We start from the raw sequence: 19,173 nt of genomic DNA on the forward strand, positions 1-19,173 counted from the left end.
CTTCAACACACGCGATTCAGATCCAAGTCTCTATGATGAGCTCTTTGGCCCATGGTTTGTAGGTAGGCGCTTACAGAGCTGATCGATAAGCATATTTTAGATGTGGTTTGGAGGTCTGTTGTATACATTAAGCGTTTCCTCGTCTTGTGCATTATCAGTCCTGACACTGAATAATTTTTTTTTTTCTTAGTTGAGTTGACAATGATTTAAAAAGAGGTAGTGAAATTTTTTGCAAAGTGTTTTGCCTCTGATTTTTTCCCCTAGCCTTCCTGAACTTTCCTAAAATGTTACAATAAGTCATTTTAAAATTTCAGCCATACCCACCCCAGAATTGCCTGTACTGTCAACCAGAGTAGAATTTACAAACAAGCAGTTCCGGTTCCTTTTGCTGGGCGTCTCCAACTCTGATGCTGAAATATGTATCGTCCTCTTCAAGTTCTTTGATGACTTGGGTTTTGTATCAACATTGTCTTCTCTTGGGTTATGTGCGCTTGGTGTTTTCTTCATACTGTCACCCTGGCTTCCATCTGTAGTGTAGTTTTAAACACTCCCGGCTAGAGCCAAGCTGCTCCAGCTGTGAGTTGTTGGTGTTTTTTTAAACAGAACACAATAAATGATCCATACCATTTCTCAAGCAGAATCGGGCAAAAGGACCCATGTCCCAGGTGAGGGAGCAGGAAGGAGATCGTTAGTGGGATGAAGTCAGGAGACACCAGTTTGAGAGAACAGGAGGCGATGGAGGGTGATGTTACACCGCAGCACTTTCCACAAGCGGGGAGTCACTGCGTGTGCTGGAGGGGAGTGGTGTGTTTGAGTGATGAGCGCAGGAGGTGTCCCAGCACCTGCATTTTTGAGTGCATGAGTAATGGTGCTCAGGGGAATGAAAAGTGCTTAAATTGTGTAATGGATGCGCTGCCTTAACAGAGGAGGGGTTTAGAAATCCTAGAGGAACAATGAATAAATGACGCAGCCTGGATGCATGACTTGTTAGAAGTTGTCACCTGTGGTGATAAAGAAATGGTAAGCAAAGAATTACAGAATCCAGAATGGTGGGGTTGGCAGGGCCCTCTGGAGATCACCCTGTCCAACCCCCTGCCAGAGCAGGGTCACCCAGAGCAGGTGGCACAGGAACGTGTCCAGGCGGGTTTGGAATGTCTCCAGAGACGGAGACTCCACCACCTCTCTGGGCAGCCTGTGCCAGGGCTCTGCCACCCTCACAGCAAAGAAGTTTTTCCTCATGTTGAGATGGAATGCTCCATCCCTGGAGGTGTTCGAGACCAGGCTGGATGGGGCTTTGAGCAACCTGGTCTAGTGGGAAGTGTCCCTGCCCAGGGCAGGCGGGGTGGAAGTAGATGATCTTTAGGGTCCCTTCTAACAGGAACCATTCTATGGTTCTTTGAATTTCCCGTGTTCCAGCTTGTGCCTGTTGCCCCTTGTCCTGTTTCTGGGCAACACTGAGAAGAGTCTGGCCTCATCCTCTTGCCACCTGCCCTTTAGATATTGACTGGCTCATGGTCAACTTGTTCACCAGGACTCCCAGGTCTCTCTGCAGAGCTGCTCTCCAGCAGGTCAACCCCTAATGTGTACCGATGCATGGAAGATGAAACAATACACAACTATTGTGTCTGTGGTGTACCTACTAGTTCAGTTCAGGCATCCTTTAACAAGAGACCGACCGCTGTTAGGATTTTTTTGTTTCTTTGGTATCACTACCTTGGCTAGAAAACTCCAGCAGGTAAAGAGCATTAAACTGTTAAATTGTTTATTGTCTTTCGTTTCTAAAGTAAAGAGGCATCGCGGCTGGAGTCCAAATCTTTAGATTCAAGCAAGCTGTCCACGATTTGAGTGGCTGATGAGAAAGAGTCAGTTAATGTCACATAATTTTCACGTAAAGGGGAAAGGAATCTGATGATCTGGTTTTGTTTCAGAAATTAGAGTTTGGTATACAGCATTCATTTGAAAACTGTTATCAGTTTTCTTTCAATGTCTGTATGTGTGAAAACATTTTCGTACTGCAAAAATCAATTTTCTACACATTTTGCCTGTGTAGAAAATTATCACCTATGTGATAATACTTGGCATGCAAACATTTTTTATACATATATATATTATTTTTTTTTTTCTATGTGGCGCTGACATTCAAGGGTTAGATCTGTTTCCAGAGAACCTTAGGAAAGTACAAATATCAGTTTCCAGAAGTTAGAGCTAAAATTTGAAATGTGAGAAGGTATCATCAACAAATGGTGGAAGATTCCTGTAGTGGGGAGAACCTTAATTAGTAACAGATTTGATAGGAGTTAAAAAGATTATGAATATATGAAATTATGAAAAGCTGAAGTTTTTCGAAAGCGTTTTGTAATGGAGGGAAACAAAAGCAATTAACACCTAAAATCGATGGGTTTTTTCTTGAGTTCTTATGATAGTAAATCAACAGTGTAATTCATTCCACAGGTGTCATGTGGCAAACAAGACCTGTCCAAAAAACCATATCTGGAATAATCAAATTTGCAGATGTTTGTCACAGCATGATTTTGGTTTCTCTTCTCACCTTGGAGATTCTGGTAAGCAGTTTTCCTTAAACGATTAAATGTAGTTCCATGTTTTGATTTAGCTAGAAGAGATATTAAAAACATGAAAAGTAGATAGTTGAACCTTTTATCGATATTATTACTGGTTGTTGCCTGTCTTTTGACATATGTTTGTTCTTAAAACACCTTAAAAGGTACGAATTCGATACCATTTCTTCACTTAAAAATATGGGATGGGTAGAGGCAAAATTCTGATAATTGTGCAATTTCTCTGCTGTGTCTCTAGACACGTCTGACGGATTCCATATTTGTGGACCAAACAAAGAGCTGGATGAAGAAACCTGCCAGTGTGTCTGCAAAGGAGGCGTGCGGCCCTCGAGCTGTGGACCTCACAAGGAATTAGACAGATCATCATGTCAGTGCATTTGCAAAAACAAGCTTCTCCCCGCTTCCTGTGGGCCCAACAAGGAATTCGATGAAGATAAATGCCAGTGTGTATGTAAAAAGACCTGTCCTAAACATCAGCCGCTAAATCCTGCAAAGTGCATCTGTGAATGTATAGAATCTCCCAATAAATGCTTCTTAAAAGGCAAAAGGTTCCACCACCAGACATGCAGGTAAAAGCTCAATCTTTAGCCCTTTCATTGTGTTGAAGGTATAAAATGTTGGGTTGTGTCATTATCTGCCTCGTTGGATTGCTTTGTAGCCTTAAGTAAACGGTAAAACTCTCTTCAGTTTTATCTTCTATGGCATTTATCATCTCTAAGAGGAAACTACGAAGCAGAAGTAGTATTTTAAAGCATGTTTAGTTTCTTGTACTGCATGCTACTACCTCATGGGATTATTTTTTTTTCTTGATGAAAATGAGCTGTAAATTCAAGCTCCCCATTTTTTTATGCTGCTTAAAATCACACTCTGTTTTTCCCAAGAACAGAGTATTGTAATTGACTAACTCAAATATTCCTAATTAGATTTCAGGGCTGAGGTCTGGAGATACCATCATTCATTTTCACTCTTCCTAAATTTTTGCCTATCCTTCATTTCACTCAACTGATACTAAAGATTTGTGAGTGCCTAAGAAGTCTTATGGCTCTGGGTGGTTTCTGTGAAAAGTGGACATATATAACTATAAAACAGACCGCCCACATTCATCATTTAAAATGGGATTTGGTCAGGAAGAAAACTCTGCAATTTCTTTATATATCACGGGAGCTTTTCCTTCCACGACTGTTACACCCATAGCAGTCTATATATAAAAATGTGAATGACTTCAGGTTCTTAGAAACAAACAATATTGGTTTTGCTTTATATATTTCGTGAGGAAAGTTTTCCTGTAAAGTGAATTTGCTAAAACAGAAGCAATGCCATTTGGAGCAGAAAGATCACTTATTTCCTAATATAGGAGAATCTTGCTATTATATTAATGGCAAATAACAATTCCAGAAATGTTCAGGCACTGGAAATGGAAAATAGAAAACTGGGACATTTAAATGTCTTGCTTATCAAAAGTAAATCATATATATTTTTTTTACTATAACATGTAATTAGTAATAAATATATTGCCAGATGTATATACATTAGTTCATCTTGAATAAAGAATAAATGTCTAATATTAGGAATGAGACCCGTGTTGAAGTCTCTAAAATAGAGGAAAAGATTAATAGTAACTGACATTATGTGTTTTCCTGTTTGGCCCTTTGAGTGGAATAGAAGAGTTGTTAGAAACATAAGAAATAATTTCTTTGTTATTCAGTTTTTATTTCAATTTTATGTTTGCAGAAGAAAAAAACCCGGCCTGATTACATGAGCTTTAGCACGTTACAAAGCCTTAACACTACTCGAGTGTGCACTTCCAGCAGTGCTACACGTATAAACCATGTGTATTTTCAAAGAACGTTCACAACTGGAATAGTCAGGTGTTTAAAAAGCTAAGAAATGCCATAATAGATATCCGATGCCACCTCGATTGATTTAAAGATTGAAGTATTTGAAGGAGGAAATTGAGTTGTGGTTGAGGGAGTTGAGGGAGTGTTGTGGTTGGATACGATAAAGAGTTCGAACCCCTTTCTCACATCCAGTGATATAGGATGCTGTTAGCCGTTTCTCTTTTCTAAGCCGTTTGTCTTTGGGTGGAGAGAGAGAAAGATTTGGGTATGGTGTTACTCTACGGCTCTACGACCAGTACCCCAGTAGATAGTAGCACTGTCGAGGACGATAGAGGATGCAATCTCTCCTCCTTCTTAAGGAAGCACTCAGCACGGGTTTCTCGCATATGTGGCGTGTCCTCAAGCTTTCTGCGAAAGGAAGGAAACCCCTGCAACATCCTGTCTGTCTTCTGAAAGAAAGGTCCCTTGCTGCTACGAGGCCACGTGAATGGAGGTACCACGCCGTAACGGTGTACGGCGCCTCAGACCACGACAGCAGCAGAGCCCGTAGCCGTGTCCCAGGCGCCTCCCTGTGCAGACAGACAGTCCTTGTAGGTTCTGGTTTTCAAGGGCCTGCATTTTTTTGCACTCTATCTAAAAACACCTCAGCCTCTAATGTTAGAGCCAGCTCTAGAGGACAGGAATAAAAAGAACAGGACAGGAGGAAAAAAAGAAGAGGAAAAAAAACCTCAACAAAACACCATAGAGTGTACTGGCTTTTAAGGTGATCATGCTGTTACCACCACTAAGAGCAGCATTCCTACTTCAGTTTCATTTGTGCAGATGTTAGACTGCCCAGAATATCAAACCTGAGCATTTGGTAGCAAAAATCACGATTGCTGACATAAAATAAAGTTGCCACTGACTCACCCAGTACTGTATGTATTGGCTTCATACCCACCTTTGCTCCAGCGTGCTCAGATTGGCCTCGTCAACACAGACATCTGTCCCATGGAAGCACTCCATAAACAACATTCAGCCTTAATCTTTTGAAAGACCTGCGCTATTGTTCAGCAGAGTTTCCTAAGGAAACCACGTTTATATAGTTACAATGACTCTGCTACTATTCACCCAGTGCTATCACCTCACAAATGTATTTTGGTCAGTTTTGGCCGGGCCAGATAACCAGGCACCTCAGCTGCAAAGCATTTTAGAGGAGGAGAAGGGCTTTCTTGCTCCGTTGAAGTGTTCCAGATAAGGATAAAATTGCAGTAGCCTGACCTTGACCGCAGCTAGATGCAAACTCACATGGGAGGGATGCTTTATGGCACGCTCAACTGTAAATTCAGTTCGCAGTTCACGAGGAGGCACAAAAGAACTCCCCATATTTAACGATTACCTGGCTGCTTTTCATTTTGTACCATATGGCGTAGGTGTGTGGAGGAGTTGAGCTCCAAAAAACAAATTTTGGTTTTTTACATATCTTTCTCTTATTTCTGTTTTATGGTCATTCGGTACATGAAATAGTCTAACTTTCACATCAGGCACAGGCGAAAAGGCAAGTGGGGTCGGTGTTTCATCCACCGTGTTTCTATGGAGTACCTTTTTCGCAGAACAACCTACTGCTGGCTGCCCATTTGCTCGGAGTACGAGATCCTTTGGTGAAAAAGCGAGACAGCAAAGTTCGCTTGCTTTCTTTTTCAAGTGTCGTCGTGATTTTTATTGCCTTTCACCGCCGTTTCCAAACTTCATCGGGCAAAAGATCAGTAGGGCTTTGAGAGATTCCCGTGAGCTGCTACACTCATCTCAAATATCTGTATTAAGTGGCACAAAATAATGTTACTCCCTTAATTACAGAGACCACACTGGTGAAATAATCTGTGATTAATGACATGGCAAACACTGAACAAGATGTGACTAGTTAATAAATGTCATGTTTGCAGTCTTCCTCATTCCTTATTGTTTTCCTCATAGCCAGGTTCATTGGTTGAACTGGTTGGCTTGAATTAATGTAACTCTAATCCAGAGCTCATATCATAAACAAATTATTGCAAAGTGGTAAGTTGATATCCAAAACAAGCGGACAACACATCAACTTAGCTGCAACAATAATAAGAGTAGCCACAAGCCCGAAACAAGAGTTGCCTCTGGAAGAGGACAGTGACATTGCCTTAATATAGCGTACTGTAGTGTCCTCAAACTGAAGTAAGAATGAATTATAGTAACAGATCATAATATCAGTGTTTCACAAACAGGCGCACGTTATTTAAATACTGTGTTGAAATTCAAAACCTATACTTTTGTCTTTTGGCTCGTTGCCAGCATCTGAAAAAAAAACCACCCCAGACTTGTACTTTGTCTCCATTATACACCAGAAAGTATTTAGCATTGTTATTGTAAGGTTATTTTAGGTCAAGTTCTTGTTTTAATAGAAAAATAAAATAGGAAAAGGAAGAGTTCAGGGACACCCACAGATGTTATCTTTGTATAACTTCTATTTTTCAGTCAAGGAATCTGTGAAGAGAAATTCTGCTGTGTTTTAGGTAGAGGTGACTTGTGGTTTAATGCTCTGTTTGTAGTAAGCTTATTTTAGTCAAGTAGGGACTACTTCTGTTCTTCTGCCTTTAAGATTTATCGTAAGCATGCAGGCTGTGATGTATTGCATAGAGAGATGCAATGTGAGGTGTCGATACACCCCCACTGGCCTCAGGGAATGGCTCTAGGAGTTTGCAGCTTGAAAGAAGTGTGTTCTGGTTTTCCAGGTCGTAGTCACGGTGTAACGCAGACAGAGAAATCTCTGCCGGGCTTTATTGCAGTCGGGAATAAGGTGAGAAACAGTCCTGCGTAAGAAGATGGTCAATTTGATCATCACCCGATTCTGGATTGCCACCTCCAACTGGCAGCACGCCGCAGGTCATAACAAGCTGTTTTAAGAAGAGAAAAGTATCACTGTGTTTTCAAAATTAAATTTTAAAAAGTACTACTGAGGATTAGAATGCGACTACAACCAGGCAATACGTTAAAAATATTCATGAGTCTCAGTGGCAATAGAAATGCTTCTCTTCAATAGCATTCGTTATTCTTTCATTGTCTTTTGTGAAGAATGGTCCAATTCAAGACCTTCTTATGCGAGAACATAAACAGAAGTTAAAAGATATGTATTTGTAGGAATTAAATATCCTGTCAAGAAATGGCAGTCTAAATGTACACAGCTTTCTACTCCAGCTTTATATGAATGACCACGTTTCATTAACGCCCACTTTTTTTTTGTTTCTTTAGTTGTTACAGACCGCCGTGTACAGTCCGAACGAAACGCTGTGACGCTGGATTTTATTTCAGCGAAGAAGTGTGCCGCTGCGTACCCACATATTGGAAAAGACCACTTATGAATTAGTGAAGAGAGCACTACTCGCTATTTTGGTGTACATTTTTTTTCCATTAGAACAAAAGAACAACAGAAACTTTGCTAATATTTGGAATTAAATGTTCACCAGAGACCCTGTGGGGCTTTCAGAGACAGACGCATTGTGCTTTTCTCAAGATGTGGAAAGCAAATGTAGAAAACAACTGGGGTTCATGTTTTGTAAAGGACTCAATAAGGACTTATTTTCTGCCAATGACCAAACAGCCTAGGTTCTTCTTCTCGTGATTTTTTTTTTTTTTTTTTAAAAAAGAGATAATGACTATATAATTTATTTCCACTAAAACCATTGTGCAGCATTTCTGTTTATAGCAGTAACAATTTGTTAAAGCTCACTGTGATCAATATTTTTATATCATGCAAAGTATGTTTAAAATAAAATGGAAATTGTATTATATAATGGTGAGAATGTTTAATCATCTGCCTGTAGAAAGGAACTACAAGTCAACTTTATTCCTGGAGGTCTTAAAAGGGGGGAAAGACGTTAAAGAAAGCACTTTGATGAAAAGAAGGCTAGAGATATTTTCTCTTACCTGTTATATATTTGAAATAGAAAGAGTTATACTTGGTGTTTCCTGACCGCTGGTATTTCTGTCTCTAGAATGGAATTAGCAAAGCAAATACAATTAATAACTAATAAAAACGTTGGAGATCCTGCACATTGCCCAAGGATAAGGACTACGTTTAAAGGACTGCAGCAACCGCTCATGTTCCAACATGTTCACCTTTTATTTTATTTCTTGTTAGGATTCCTAAAGAATAATATAAAATACTGTCTGTTGGAGGTTATGAGTATGAAAGTGGAAATGCCAACTGTGCTTTTTATGTAGTATTTCAGGCTATACCGTAACATTTACAACTAAATAATTCCGAATGCTTTGACGCACTCTACGCTTTGATATAGTCAGTCAGGTAACTTGATCAACAACGCCTGCGTGTGCAAAAAAAATACTTTGAAGGAAAAAAATACAATTTCTATTCCAAGGGGGACACGGAAGGACTTCCACCAGTCTGGTACGGATTGACATAAAAAATTGTCAGGACTTCTCTTTAATAAAAGAGAATGTGAAATCAACCATCTGCCAACTGTAAAAAGAGGTAAGATTTTTAACTTGCATGGGAAGAGCAATGTGCATAGAACCATCTACTCAAAATTAAAACATTTCAGAAGCTGGAAGGAAGTTGATAAATTACAGAAGCTTTACGGGGTGCGGAAGTGGAACAAGCAAAGCTGCAAAGCAAGATTTTTGGATTTTTGTAACAGGAGTGGGCAGATCCGCAGAAATAATTTTAGATGTCATTAGTCTGAAGTGCTGGTTCTACGGAGCTGTTCTTAGAAGAGATATTAATGAACTGGTATTATTTCCGATTGTTTCCTAGAAAGTCGGGGGGGGAGGGGGGTTGCTTTTTCTAGATTCTTGCGTATTTAGGTATCAGAGTCCCTAAAACTGAGTGAAAGCTACTTCTAATTACTGGGTGCCCATCGTGGGTTGAGAGAGTCTAACAAGTATAGGCAGGACGAGAGGCAGTTTGAGAGTTCACACTTCCCAGTCTACATTTAGTGTCCTCCGCGTTCTTCCGAAGAGGCCAGCCGTGCATCATCCAAACGGGATAACAGGGGGAAGTTTAGGCATAGAAATACTGAAGAATGTCTTTATTGCTATCCTGCCTCAGCAATCGAATGCAGGTAGAAATCTGGACGAGGGTTTTACATTGAAGTACAGCTTTACACAATTCCCATCGGCTGGATTAGTAGTTATGCAAATCAACAGCGTCTAAACTGGCAACATCAATCTCATATCAAGAGGTTAATAGTCGAAACAGTCGGTATTACTAAAGATGGAGGCATCCGCTTCTGTATTGCGGCTGCTTGAAGGAAGCATAAAATAGGTTAAGAAATCAATTAAAGAGCAAACTTTAATGCAGACTTGAGAAAACAAGCTGTAGGTGAAGCTCCCAAAATAAGCTTTTTAATTTCTCTCCAAGCCCAATACAGAAAGGAGGCGGCGGGGGAAGGAGAAAACAAATCCGAAACCAGGAACAGAGGCTAAGTAAGCCGGTATCTAACAGATAAAATATGTACTTGTGGTTAAAAAGGAGGAGGGCACAAGTGAAGACACAGCAAAACTGCATTCCAGCAAGTCATTCTATGTAGATTATAAAAAAGTGCGTGTTACAATCCTGTGCAAATAAAAAAAAAAAAAAAACTACTAAACTGAGCAATGCTCACTTTACATCTCTAAACTACCTGGAAGGAGTTCACGAAAGCAGAGCTAATAAAACCATTCTGGCTAAGCAGATATTTGGATTTCTGCTGAGTTTGCTACACTCCAAAACTGTAAAACCCATCAGGGCAGGGAAGCTCCGCCTTTATCACAAACATCGGCATTCAATAAGACTGACTTTCTCGAATGAATTTTTTTCCCATTTCTTAACTTTCCCCATATGGAGACTTTGGGACATGAATTAATATATCGCTAAGTAAAGCTAAGATTTGAAGGAAGCGAAGCGTTCACTTCTAAAAGTTGCCACAAATTGGTTTCTGTCGGAGCAAAGGGACTGGGCGAATGTTCTCAACGGTGTGCAGACGAGGAGAATCATACGCGCAAGCCGTTGATAGCGTTTTCTGGTAAATCAGGCTCTCCAATTCTGCTTTACATGGAAATAGCTTTTTTTTAAAAAAAATGCATTATATAAAAGAACACGATAAACATCTCAGTTATTGTCATTAGTATAGGCTACAGATTTCCCATTCTGACGATAAAATCTGTGTCTGTTTATCTCAGTACTGTCACAAAATTGCCTGTATTTAAGCAAGAGTTTATCTGTGGAGAAATACAGAACGGTGACATAATCTGCACAGCAGGTCTTCCTTGCATCCGTTACATGAAGTAGCCAATAGATTTACACCATTTTCAGTTTTGAAGTGTTATTTGATTGCAGTCTCCTTGCAATTTTGATCTTCATTTCAAATCGTAACTTGGTATTCGTAAAATACATAAAAGAGAGGCTATACGGCTTAAAGGAAGGTCTAAAAAATATAGGTGCTAATTCTATATAGAAGTTACTCTGCGCTAACTCAGAATAAAAAGCTTACATTGTTCTTTGTGTAAAACCCCTCTACCTTCTACAAAAAATACAGGGGGCGGGGGGAGAGAGAGTGTAACCGCAGTAAATCACATTTAATAGTAAACAGACTTACACTCGCGTTTCATCAGGAATTTACAACAGTTTCTGTACTCTTTCGGTATTTTCCTGTACGGAGACTATAAATTACGCAGAGCACCCCCTCTCTACCTGTAGTAGCGGAAGGGCACGCTATGTACAGCACGAGTGTTGTTACTCTGCTGGCGTGTTTCTTTAATTCATGTCGAACACGAGAGTAAATCAATTTTCTCTGTTCTATTTGAAAGACCAGCACGACATCTCACATGTGTACCGTGTCATCTTGAAAGGCTTAGTGTTAGGATCGCTTTCAACATTCTCATTTTCGGTCTTCAGATCTCATTGACTACTCCAGATGTCCTGGAATTTCGGCATCTCTCTCTTTCTCTCTGATTTTCTGGAATTACAGCTGGCTATCGCGCTCATGCCAAAAGCTAGGAATGGAATAATTTATGCAGCCAGTAAGCTCACCAACAGATTATCCTGAGGAAGAGAATATATCCTTTTAAATATTATTTAATTTTAGACTATGTTCTTTAATGACTATATAATTCACTAAATATTATTTAATTTTGCACTATTTGGAGGCACAAAAGCTTGCCCACAAGTACAAAAGTTTAAATGTGATCAACTCAGAATTTTCCGAACTTTTGCAATTTAGCCAATACGATATAGTAATAATTTTTAATATTATAAGATTTTTACTTTATTGAAAAAAAATGAAAATAAGAGTTGATAATTTATTTAATAGCTTCCTTTTGATCTCTTTCTCTTTTCCCATTTCAGATAAAACTTCTGGGAAAGAACACAGGACAACTTTCTGATTGAGTGATGAAATACCAAGAGTAAATGGACCAGGTATTTTATTTTTTTTTAACATAATAGATACGACGGACTACTAATAAGATTAGGGCAGTTTAATGTAGGTTTAAGACTCCGGGTTACACTGGAGTTCTGAAAAGCTCTGGGTAGATCAAACCATTTTTATAGACTACCGTATCTGGGCTCGTTTTATCTAGATTTTCATGGAATCTGAACAGTAGCAAGCATGAAGAGGTCACCAATTGTACAACAGCCCAGTTTCTAAAATGTCAGTAATTTATCATTATAAAAATGTGTATTTTATCTATAGTCTGAAGCTATGCATCAGGGGACCTTAAATCAGCTTGAGAATGCATTGAATTACAAAACATAGCACATTCCAGAAAAAAAACCACCAACCAAACCCCAAAACCCCCCAACTTGAAACACAGTGCGTTGCTCTTTTGTGTGAGCATTGCTACTTGTTGGCAAACCACTATGGAAATCGCTGAAAGTTGTATATTACCATTTACTCCCTTTTCTTCCTCTCAGCAAAACCTTGCCATGACAATAACATCTCGTAGCGTCAGATATTTTTCCTCTGGGTAAGGGTGCTGTATCCATCCCCGGCAGAGCCTGACCTTTCAGCTGAGTTTCAGCAAACGCTTTATCCATTTTTCTACATTTATAATCAGCCGTATGTGGTCAGTGAACTCTTCCCCTTTGCCCCCTCCCTCAACTTAAATTACTTCTCGTCGATTTCTGGACCGTATCTCAGTCTCCCCATAAGAATAACTCTATTTCCCTTTCAGCCTCTCTCACGCATCACTGTTAACTCTGATCCTTCCATTTCCCTTTTATAGCCAATCTCTCCCCAATTGCTTTCCTCGCTGTTACCATTAAGACCTCTTTCCTCTCTCTACTCTAAATAATCATCCCGACATGGGGATTAATCTGTTTTGAGTTGTCTAGCGATGCTCTTCACGCACGTACATGAAAGAAAAAGTGTTAAAAAGTCTGAAACTTCACATTCCAAGGGTGCAAATCCCACCTGACCAAGCAAATAATAATAAAAATTATTTGGGTTGAGAGCCTCCCAAAGCAAACTTGTAAACAAAGATAACAGATGCAGAAATGGCCCTGGCAAATTACACTTGAAACAAAAAAGACAATTTATGCTATCATGATGTCCAGTATTCGGGATGCAGAGAGCTACCGAGCCACAGAACGCTCAGTCCATGGGTAGGTGTTATATTGGTTTCAGTTGCTCCAATCGGTTTTTAATAAACTGTTTGAGAGATATGCATTTTAAAATACAGCATGTAACCTGTTACCGAAGCACTAAAATACCTTGGACTTGTATTGCTTTCATAAAAAAATAAAAAACCCTGAACACATGAGCAGACACACTACTTGGAAGCTTATCTGGAATTAAACTCAAGTAATACTAAGTTTAAAAAATCAAACACAGAAATATTTTCCTGAGGCTAAAGCAAGGCAGTTACATCCGTTAGAGGAAGATATAGTACTAACATTGACTTTCATGAAAAAAAATACAAATATATGCTTTATGTAGAGATCAAGAATTTCTCAAAGGTAATTTCCAAAAATAAGAAAGCGAGTTTTCAAATACATTTTAAGTACATATTAGTGTCGTCTGTGGGGGAACTATAAAACTGTGTGACAGCACTTTCATGTATTTAATTGCAAGAACAGACAAGGCAGCGATGAGATGTTTTAATATTACTGCAAGTATATATATATATATAAAAAAAATTCCTATTTTATTCTTTTGAGAGACTGGTACTCAGTAAAGGGTTATGCTTCAGAGGATGAAAGCATTAAAAGTTCACCCATTCATTCAGTACATTATTGCATTAGATTCATACTGTATTAAATTTACAAATGTTCAGATTTTACAAATCTTTACAGTTACAAGTCTTTAGCTATTGAAGATCTACCAGTTAACGTTTCCCTTTATTGGTTACTCATCGTTGTTCTTTAAAACATACAGGAAATATATCTTGTATTCTTTAACTGCAATTTATTTTCAAAAATGCTTCCAAAGAAACTATTTTTATTATTTTATTAACTCTAACAACGATATGACAACAAGCCCATAAACAACCTGCAGATTAAGAAAACTTCACCTTTCACAGCCCGCAGTCCTGATTCAGCGATGCTCTCTGTCACCGGCCGGGGTCCTGCAGAACACCGGGTGCGCAGGTTCTTGGACTACCATAGTCTTCGTTGAGTGGTCTCAAGGTGGGGATGTGGCTGCAGCCCTCCATGCTGCTGAGATCCTGGCTTCTTCTGGGACTTGCACAGCTTCTTGGACCTGCTGATCAGGTCTGATCAGCCTGAAGTTCATCTATTAGGGGACTTCTTGAGGGTGGCAGAGCCCTGGCACAGGCTGCCCAGAGAGGTGGGGGAGTCTCCGTCTCTGGAGACATTCCAAACCCGCCTGGACGCGTTCCTGTGCCACCTGCTGTGGGTGACCCTGCTCTGGCAGGGGGTGGGACTGGGTGATCTCCAGAGGTCCCTTCCAACCCTGACCATCTGTGCTTCTGTGATTCTCAAACTCCCAGTAAGAAAAATCAATACTCAGGAAAGCAAAAATAAATAAATAAATAAATAAATAAATCTCTTGGCCTTCGAGAAGAATGTCAAGAAGAGGTTAGCTGAAGGCAAGTCAAAACCATTACGTCTGCAGGAGACAGCTTGTTGCTGACATCAGTGAGTCTTTCAGTGAGTCTGATTTAGAAGGTATTATTCATTTTAATGGCGTCACTGTAAGACTGAGATCTGCCTCCAGAGTAGCGAGGCCTGGTAAGTGTCATCCCGCACTCCCGTTGGATGTTGATCGTTGATTGCTCAGGGAGGGAAAAATTACATATACTCATGAATATTCTACCTGAAAACTCTTTACATTTGCCAAATAGGTAACTATATCTGTTAGAACTCCATAGCCTGAGACAATATCATCCCTAACTATTGTTACTATTTTTACACAAAATGTACCAACGTATATCTACCTGAATTCTTGTTTGCTTTTCAAGAGAGTGAGCAACACTGCCAAACTCGAAGCGTGCCTCATGGAAAAGGACTGAAAAAAAATAAGACAGAGAAAATTAAAACATCCCACCATTAACGAAGTGTTAATTAAGATTAAGTGCATTCGAAACAACCCCCACTGACAGCAAAACTGTTTTATATAAGGTTCAGGAAGTTTTAAAGCAGATAGCTTAGACCAAATTTTGGTCTCAACTATATTGTTCCTGTGGGAGTTTGCAACATAGTGAAATGTCATACCAAAAACTAATTAAGTCTTACAAATACTCATGAGTCAGCACTTAAAATTTCCTTATTTATCACTGAAGAATCTGTAAAGAGGAAAACCAAAGGACACAGATGGGAGAAATATCTGAGGGATTAGATCCACAACTGACTTTATAATGACTGTGAGCGGTAGCTAAATCCTAAACTTAGACCCTAAAAATCCTCATTCATTTGCCCCCAGTTCATAGGAGGCAAATTTCCAAATTAGGCTTCCCTAACCTGAAGATTCACTTCTGCAAACTCTCATAGTGCAGCATAACTGTATGCCTGAACTCCATCAAGATACATAAACCGACAGCGTCGCTATTTACCCTGTGAAGTAAAATCCAGTAAAATTCAGAAAGTACGAATAGCAGCTTTCTGCCCAAAACACATGGAAAAGGTTCCCTCCCTTCTATTTGAGTTTTTATACTTTGTATGAAATAAGTAAATAAAATTCGGGTCAGAAATGGAGAAGATCATATTCTGAAGTATTGCTGTTGATTTTAAAATGGAACAGTGCGATTTGGGTACTATTTAATTGACTATCACCTTCTTGTAACACGCCGGCAGATGTTAGAGGAGGGACTGAACCGTCCTGGATGTTATCACTTGCTATTAGTTCATAGCTCTGGAGACTTGACAAGTATGGGAATAAATCCTCTTCACCTAGTTCATGTGACTAATTCCCCTTTCTCACTTTTGCCGTGCTTCCCTTATCTAGGGTATGACTTGGGGTTTTTCTTTGACTAAGAAAGCCTGACTGCTGTGGGTTGCAATTGCTCCGCAAAAAAAAACTCCACACCTTTTTGTATTTTGGCTGTGGTGTCATTAATTTGTCGGGTAAAGTAACACAGTTAGAACTTGTTTATACTTATACTTATTTATACTTGTTTATATTTTATACTGTATATACTTCATTTCCATCTGCCTTGTTCAGCCTTGCCTGGTGTGCACTCCATTCTTTTAGAGCAATTCTTGGTTTATGATGCTAACTGTTGGTATGATTATTTAATACTTTATAAACTTAATTGAAAGCAATAAATTTCCAATTGCTAAGCTATCATCATCATGTTAATGGAAAAGGACAAATTTCTTCGCCCAAAGGGCTGTCAAGCATTGGAAGAGGCTGCCCAGGGCAGTGGTGGAGTCGCCATCCCTGGGGGTATTTAAAAGCCGGGCAGACGTGGTGCTGAGGGACATGGGGTAGTGGGGGTTTGGGCGGTTTTAGGCTAATGGTTGGACTCGATGATCTATAATGTCCCCTCCAACCTAGACGATTCTATGAGTCGATGTTTAGTCAGGTATAACTACTGAAAGAATTCAGAAAAGAAAAACATTTTGAACAAAAAAATAGCCTCTTTAATTAAACATCAGTGGTTTAAAATCTATTAAAGAGGTGACTAAGACAGCAGTAATTCCTCTTATACCAGTAATAAAAGTCTGATTTTCTTCAATCGGAGATCTAAAAGGCAAAATACTGCATTATCTGTAGAGGTGAAGAGTCTGTCAAGCATTCATCCCCAAGTTTATCAGTAACTTCATAGGATAAACTCAGGGTGAACGTCAGGCTGAGTTCCAATTTGACATCAGTACAGTGACACCTTTTTGTCTTTGGTGGATCCCGATGACCTCCCCGTGAGTCCTGCTTTTAATTACACTTCCCGCAGGAAAACTGCCGCGAGCCGGAGCCAGACTCGGTGGTACAGCTGCCTTTTTGGGGACATCTGGGCCAATTCACGTGGTGAGCACCGCATCTACCACCTACGTTACCAAAGATGCTTCCTTGAGGTAACTTCCACGAGCATCTACACATGCTCATACAAACCAAGAGCCCATTTTATGGTAGTGCTCTATGTGGAAGAATGAAGGGCACTCACATTGACGGGGGTTATCCGCAATACCGTATCGTTGACACCAGTCACTCTGGTGGGATGTTTCGAGGTGATGGGTATTTAACTTGTTTCTCCAGATGTGAGGAAAAGGTTGAAAATCCATTCTCATCTTTTTACTTCTCATTACACACTTTGGCTACTAGAGAAAACACAGGATTCTCAGGGAAGGGAGGAGAGTTGGAGCCACGGGAGCTCGCAGTTCACGTAGTGGACTTTAAAAATATTTAACCTGAGTTTGTGTGAGAAGTGAGAGATCTACGCATGGTCCATGAATCTATTTTAACTCTTATTTGCGTTGTTTCTGATTAAGCTATCTGCTAAATGAGAAAGCTGTTCAATTTGATATTATTTTGCAGTAAGAAGCCATCAATGCAGCAATCAGATAGCACGTTCTGCTTGCCTGTCTTCAAAATACCACGCGTGCATTGATACTTAGCACTCGTGTCCAAATTTATATTAGCTGAAATGAATAAAAAATGTAATTGTCTTTCAAAGTCAAAAACAATATTCTGGAATTGATGGGAGCTGATCCATCCTACCTCTAAAGCCCTGGAAGTACGTTCTTCCCATTTGGGAATGTTACATTTTACTTATTTATTGCTTGCACTGCATATGTTTTATTTTGTCTTTACACCAAAGCAAACAATCATCAACCTAAATTGTCATCTGCTGAGTAGACAACGTTTTCATAAGCAGATACAGTTATTCAGCTGGATCCTTTCTGCTACTGAGACACACTGTGTATGAGAACATCAAATACGCCCTTAATGCACTTAGAAAAATAATACTGCAAAAGCTATTTTTTTCTTTAGTTAGAATCCTGATAAATCCTGTTTTGCTTTCAGATTGTGCCAAATACTACGCATTCCTAACAGACTTCCAATCTCCCTCTCCTGCCAAAATAAAACATAGAAAAGGCAATGTTAAACATATTCTCTAGAGATGCTTAACTGCAAATAAGACAGAGAACACCGCAAGGTTTTCGTATTACTCAGTAAAATCATGGTTCCAGTACTATTCATATATTTCATAAATTTTCAACAAATGAAAAGAAATAAAAAAATGTAATGACAGAGGCATTGAAAAATAAAAACAATAGAAGTGGCTTTTTTGCTCTTGCGTAAGCCTTTTCAGCCCAGCATTGGGCTGATCTGTTTTCTAAACAGTAGGCTAATTCCCATGGCAAGAGGCAAAGGAGACGTATCTATTTCACTGCAAACTTACACAGGAATTAAAAACGCTTGAAGTGCTGCACGACCAGGTATTAAGATCTGGTAGCCAGCCCTAGTGGGACAGGTAGTGTCACCATAGATTGGATATAGCTCATATGTTATATATAACTTTATACAGTCTGATCCCCTACAAAATTAACAGTGCGGCCTCTGGCCAACTTTTCTGATCCGTTTCTGTTCTTTTCCCACAGCTACCCTTTCTGCGAGGAGCACCAATATCTTCACAAGGTAAGTCTCCTTTCTGGCACAGTTAGCTTCGTGCATCCTTCCAAATGGAATCTCAAAACGCCACGTGGATACACAACCCTACGGAGAGGCAAAGTTCTTCCTTTATTGCAAAACCTTACAGGTAGTTTACCTTCAGTGTCTAACTCAAATGCCGGATTAGTTTCCTACACAATCCCAACTGGCTCCAAGAAGGTACCACAGTCAACAAAATCCACATCATTTTCCGGTTCTTGAGAAAGGGGGAATGGTTGTCTTTGGAAGACAGGAGAGACAGTGAAAAAATAATGCATAACAGGCCCAGATCGGTAATAAAACCATCTTTTCCCCTTCCCACAAGAGTGCCAGAATTGTAGCTCAGGATGGCTTTTTTTTATTTATTTCCCACTGCTTTTGGTTGAAATCAATGGTTTCAGTGAATCTGCACACAGAAGGAGGTCTTGGCTTCTGACACGCTTTAAATGGGGAACAGTTCATAAGTGAGTGGAATTCAGGTACCTGCATCCAAGTCAAACAAAAAGATGCTTTATGCCTCTCTGGATCTGTGGCTAAAAAACGGTATCATTTTGAGTAGTCTCCAAAAAGTATGCTATACTTTATGTTCTTACTGTTGAACAAAATAAAAGGAAAATTAATATTCCCTTTAGAGTACGGAATATAACAGGTTTTCTAAGTATCTTGAGCAATAACTGATAAATTCCGCAGGTGCATATTTAGATAATC

At 39.5% G+C, this 19,173-nt stretch overlaps 1 protein-coding gene across 2 annotated transcripts in view; it reads left to right on the forward strand.

Annotated features, from left to right (window-relative positions):
• VEGFC (vascular endothelial growth factor C) overlaps positions 1 to 8,654 on the forward strand; it is a 235,799-nt gene extending 227,145 nt beyond the window's left edge. For both annotated transcript variants that reach the window (XM_074588404.1, XM_074588403.1), the window contains 3 exons: positions 2,452 to 2,561; positions 2,815 to 3,145; positions 7,673 to 8,654. In XM_074588404.1, the coding sequence (XP_074444505.1) occupies positions 2,452 to 2,561; positions 2,815 to 3,145; positions 7,673 to 7,787 (556 nt within the window). In that variant the 3' untranslated portion in view covers positions 7,788 to 8,654. The remainder of the gene's footprint in view (positions 1 to 2,451; positions 2,562 to 2,814; positions 3,146 to 7,672) is intronic.
• Positions 8,655 to 19,173: the final 10,519 nt, after the last annotated feature.

This window comes from Larus michahellis, chromosome 5, assembly GCF_964199755.1.
Source record: "Larus michahellis chromosome 5, bLarMic1.1, whole genome shotgun sequence".
In the NCBI taxonomy this organism is placed as follows: Eukaryota; Metazoa; Chordata; class Aves; order Charadriiformes; family Laridae; genus Larus; species Larus michahellis.